Raw genomic sequence first — 3,876 nt, forward strand, 5'->3', positions numbered from 1 at the left:
CCCCTCGCGGTTGCCCACACACGCCCGGTAGGGGCTCCGGCCTGCTGGTGCCGGCCTCCCGCGGGGCACCGCCACCTCAACGCTTGGTTCCTCTCTCAGAAAAAAAGGTGCGGGATGACCCGAGCCCTCATTTTGCTCAAATTATCCGAAATAAGCGAAACCACCCCCTGAAGCCCCTCCCTGATGGCTTCGGGGGCCACTAACACACCTCCACTGGCAAAGCCCCATCCTTAAAGTAGGGTGCATCGAGGAGCGGTCACCCCACAAGAAAGAAGCCATTCGGCAAAGCTGTGGTCCCCGGCACTTCGCTGGCTGCTGCTCACAAGCCGTGGACACCAGCACCTCGGTGAACAATAAGACAACCTGGGAGAGGGGTTGGGCCACCACATCTTCAGGAGGAACAGCCGTCATCTCTCTGCACCTTGCACGGCGTTTCTGCTACTTGACATGATCATAGCTGTTGCTTTCAGAGGTCCTAGCAACCCTTAATTAGACTACAAGTTCACTGCAGCCCATCATCTTCTATCCCTGTGTCCCACGGGTTTTTCTATTACCCACCAGGAAAGAAGAACCACATTCTGCTGGCACTTATGTGGATGCTTCCACATCCCATCTCATCTCACCAGACAAAGCTCACCTCATCCCTGATCTCACCTTCTCCGGGCCCCCCGGCCCTCTGCAATTCCTGACAGCCCCCTCAGCACCACGCACCCTGCGGCAGTTGTGGGTGGCACTGTGGGCCCCAGCGCCCTCAGAGAGCCCAACAGCCAGCAGCCCCACCAAAGCCCAGCTCTCTGCTGGCTCTGACTGCAGACCCCTGCTTGCTCCATCCTTGGCAGGTCTGGACAACACAACCCTACTGAGCAATAACATGGGAGCCTCCCACCCTGCCCACTGCTGCAGGACCTGCATCCTTCTTGCCTCTTTCCTGCTCTTCTGTTAGCCAGGATCACTGCCTTCTCCTTTCTCTGTCACCCCGCCTATCTGCTCCAAGGTCCCTGAGGGCCAGGGAGGTCCAAACCTCCTGCTGCTCAGGCTGCTCTGTCAGCTTCTCAGGTATTTATGAGACAGGCACGCACCAGCTCTGTTTCAAGATGCTTCCTGTGGTCCTCCATCCATTCTCATCTCCCAGTCCTTCACGTCCAGCTCAGCCTGCTTCCGAGTCCTGGTTTACACTATATCTGGGGCTTGCAGCAAAAGGGAGAGGGGGGGGCTGAGAGCAAAGCACAGCTCCTGGTACTGGGTTAAAAAACAAGACAGCCTCTCCCTTAGTCACTGCTGCTCTAGGACCTGGGAGGATCCACCTTTCTCCTCTGACCCCCGCAACACCCTGCCTTGCACTCTTTGCTCTGCCAGTCATGGTTGGAGGCCAAGTTTTTACTGGCGGCACCTCCAACGTTGAGTGTGGGCTGCTCAGCCTCACCCTCACCTCCTCCTTGAAATTCTACTGCCTACACAGTCTCAGATACGACACCACCACCTGCAACATCCTTGCCTGCTCTTGTGCTCCTCTGCTGGGATCTGCCCCCATCCTGACCACACTGTGCTGCGATGCCATTGCACAACTGTGCCTCACTTGGTTAAACGTGCCTAAGAAAACCCTCTTGATGCTCTGTGTGCATTTGAATGGGCAGATAGGAGGGTGCTTGTGGAGGGGTCCCTGCGCAAGTTGACATCTCAACACCAGCGCCGTGGGAGAGGGAGACACAGTTAAGTTTTAGTCAGTAGAGCAGGACACATGGCTCTCCCTGTACCGCTTCTCTCAGAGGTGAGAGCTGTTGCATGGAGCGAGGGCCATCCAGGCTGAGGAGGTAAAGCTGGTTGCTGGAGATCTGAACGCTGAGGCAGGGGAATGGAGAACATAAACCAGGGTTGGATTTCAGAGCAGGAGAAATGGGCATATTTGAGGAAATGGCGTTTGGGGTTTGAGGTTTAGTTTTCTGTGCGGGTATCACGCACAGAAGCAGGCAGGGATGGGTGGGAGTAAAAAAGGTGGGTACAGCGGAGGGGGAAGGGACCATAAGGAAACCCCAAGCACCATGGACCTTGGGTGCACTCCTTCCTCAGCACTGAAGAGCTCCTGTCCTGTTCCTAAGAATGCTCCTGAGTCCCAGGCTTGCTCTGGCAGTTCCTGGGCTGCCCAGAGTGACACAAGCTCTATTTGTGGACCCAAGAAATGGGCGTTGAGGAGAGGATTCCTGCACTTGGCTGAGACCCTGCTCTACTGGGCTCTGATCCCTGTCATGCCATCCCTAGAGGCGTCTCGGATGGAACAGCTGCTGGGTCAGAATTAGGAAGGATTTTTTCCTAGCCATAAGAGTCCCTCCACTGCTTTTCCTTCCAGTGAAGGAAATCCCACAAAGCAAAGATCTGGAGTAGGAGTGGGAATGACCCGTTGCCACAGTCTCCCCCTCCAACACATGCCAGCCGCAGGCTCCCTCCCCTGCAGTCCTTCAAACACACCATCACTGCTCCCAGCTGGAGGGAGGAATTACCTGTCAAAACCAGCTGGAGCTGCTTCCCTTTCTTCCAGTGTCTGGAACCTGCACCTTGGAGGCAGCCGGACATCAGGGGTGAGGAGCAGATGCTGGGCTGAGGGAACAGGTGATGTCGTCTCTTCCACTGAGGAGCCTTCCCCAGAGCAAAGAGAGAAAGAAACTCTTCCCTGTGCAGAATCCCGGAGAAACTCACCCCTTCCTGCCCACTCTAATCCCTTGAGGGAAGCAGAGAAGCAGCACAAACCAGCTGGAGAAAGACTGCAAACACCTCCAAGCTGCCAACTCAAATGATCATCCTCTCCTGCAGCTCTCGCTCTGGGTCACCCTCTCTGCCTTACGCACAGCACCAGCCTGGGGTCTCTGGGTTAAAACAAATGTTCTCCCCCATCCCACCCCCCTTGCTTTTCCCATTCCACCCCAGCCCACAACAAACATCAGCAGCTCGCTGGCCCTGCAGCCATGTAACCCAACCCCAGCCATTGTTCCCCCTTCCCCAAGGTCTATATTTGACTCTGCGGCAGCACCGTGGCTGTGAGTGTGTGTGTGTGTGTGTGTTCGCGCGTGTGTGCTCACTGCACACGCACGCTCCGATATTTGTTCAGACCCTCATTCCCCAGATGCCCGGAATTGCTTAGAAATAGCTTCCATGGGCAGTAGGTGTTTGTTCCTGCAGCGGGGAAGTGGAGGGGGTGGGTGAAAGAGAAGCAGGGAGAGGGTGAAGGTCGAAGGTGGAAAGCCTCCTGCCTCTTCCCTCCCAATTTGCACCATCTCAATGATCTGCCACTCTGTGGCCGGGTTGACAGATGACAATACATACACTCAACAGCAGGACTGGCAGCAGATCTGGGGAACAGTGGAGAAAAGGCCAAGCTGTGATCTTGATGAATCTATCCTGTGTTGCCCTGCTTTCAGTTTTGCTCTCTGGTGGCAAAAGTGCAGTTCAGCCTCCAAAAGCCCTTCAAACCTTCCTAGGTCTGGTGGCTGAGGTCACCAGAAATGGCCCTGGGGAGAGGAGTACCTAATTCCCTTAGCCTGGTGGCTCTGCAAGGGGTGCCTCAGTGTTTGAAAGCTGCCCTGGGATTCACCCTCTGTTTCAGTACTGCATGAAGGGTAGCCACCCTGGGCTACCCCAGGATGTATTTTGTGTTTTCCCAAAGCCTCCAGGAATGCTGCCCAAGCCCAGTGTCACATTCCCTGCAACCCTGGAGTCCCCGGGAACACTGCCTAGGCTCGGCATGAGCCTCTTTTATTTTCATCCTTTGTGGTCTGCCAGGACACACGGCAAAATCAGAAATATGTGCAGTCAAAATGAATGACAGGAAGGATCGCCTTTATCCTAAACACTGATGATACGGTGAACTCATTGCCACTGAGGAAC

General features: G+C 55.3%; 1 protein-coding gene across 1 annotated transcript in view; it reads right to left on the reverse strand.

Moving 5' to 3' along the window:
- DLK2 (delta like non-canonical Notch ligand 2) overlaps positions 1–2,844 on the reverse strand; it is a 12,501-nt gene extending 9,657 nt beyond the window's left edge. Inside the window, exon 1 of the mRNA XM_026845154.1 lies at positions 2,496–2,844. Coding sequence (XP_026700955.1) covers positions 2,496–2,568 — 73 coding nt within the window. The 5' untranslated portion in view covers positions 2,569–2,844. The remainder of the gene's footprint in view (positions 1–2,495) is intronic.
- Positions 2,845–3,876: the final 1,032 nt, after the last annotated feature.

Source organism: Athene cunicularia (genome assembly GCF_003259725.1).
Source record: "Athene cunicularia isolate RWA chromosome 3 unlocalized genomic scaffold, athCun1 chr3_part1, whole genome shotgun sequence".
In the NCBI taxonomy this organism is placed as follows: domain Eukaryota; kingdom Metazoa; phylum Chordata; class Aves; order Strigiformes; family Strigidae; genus Athene; species Athene cunicularia.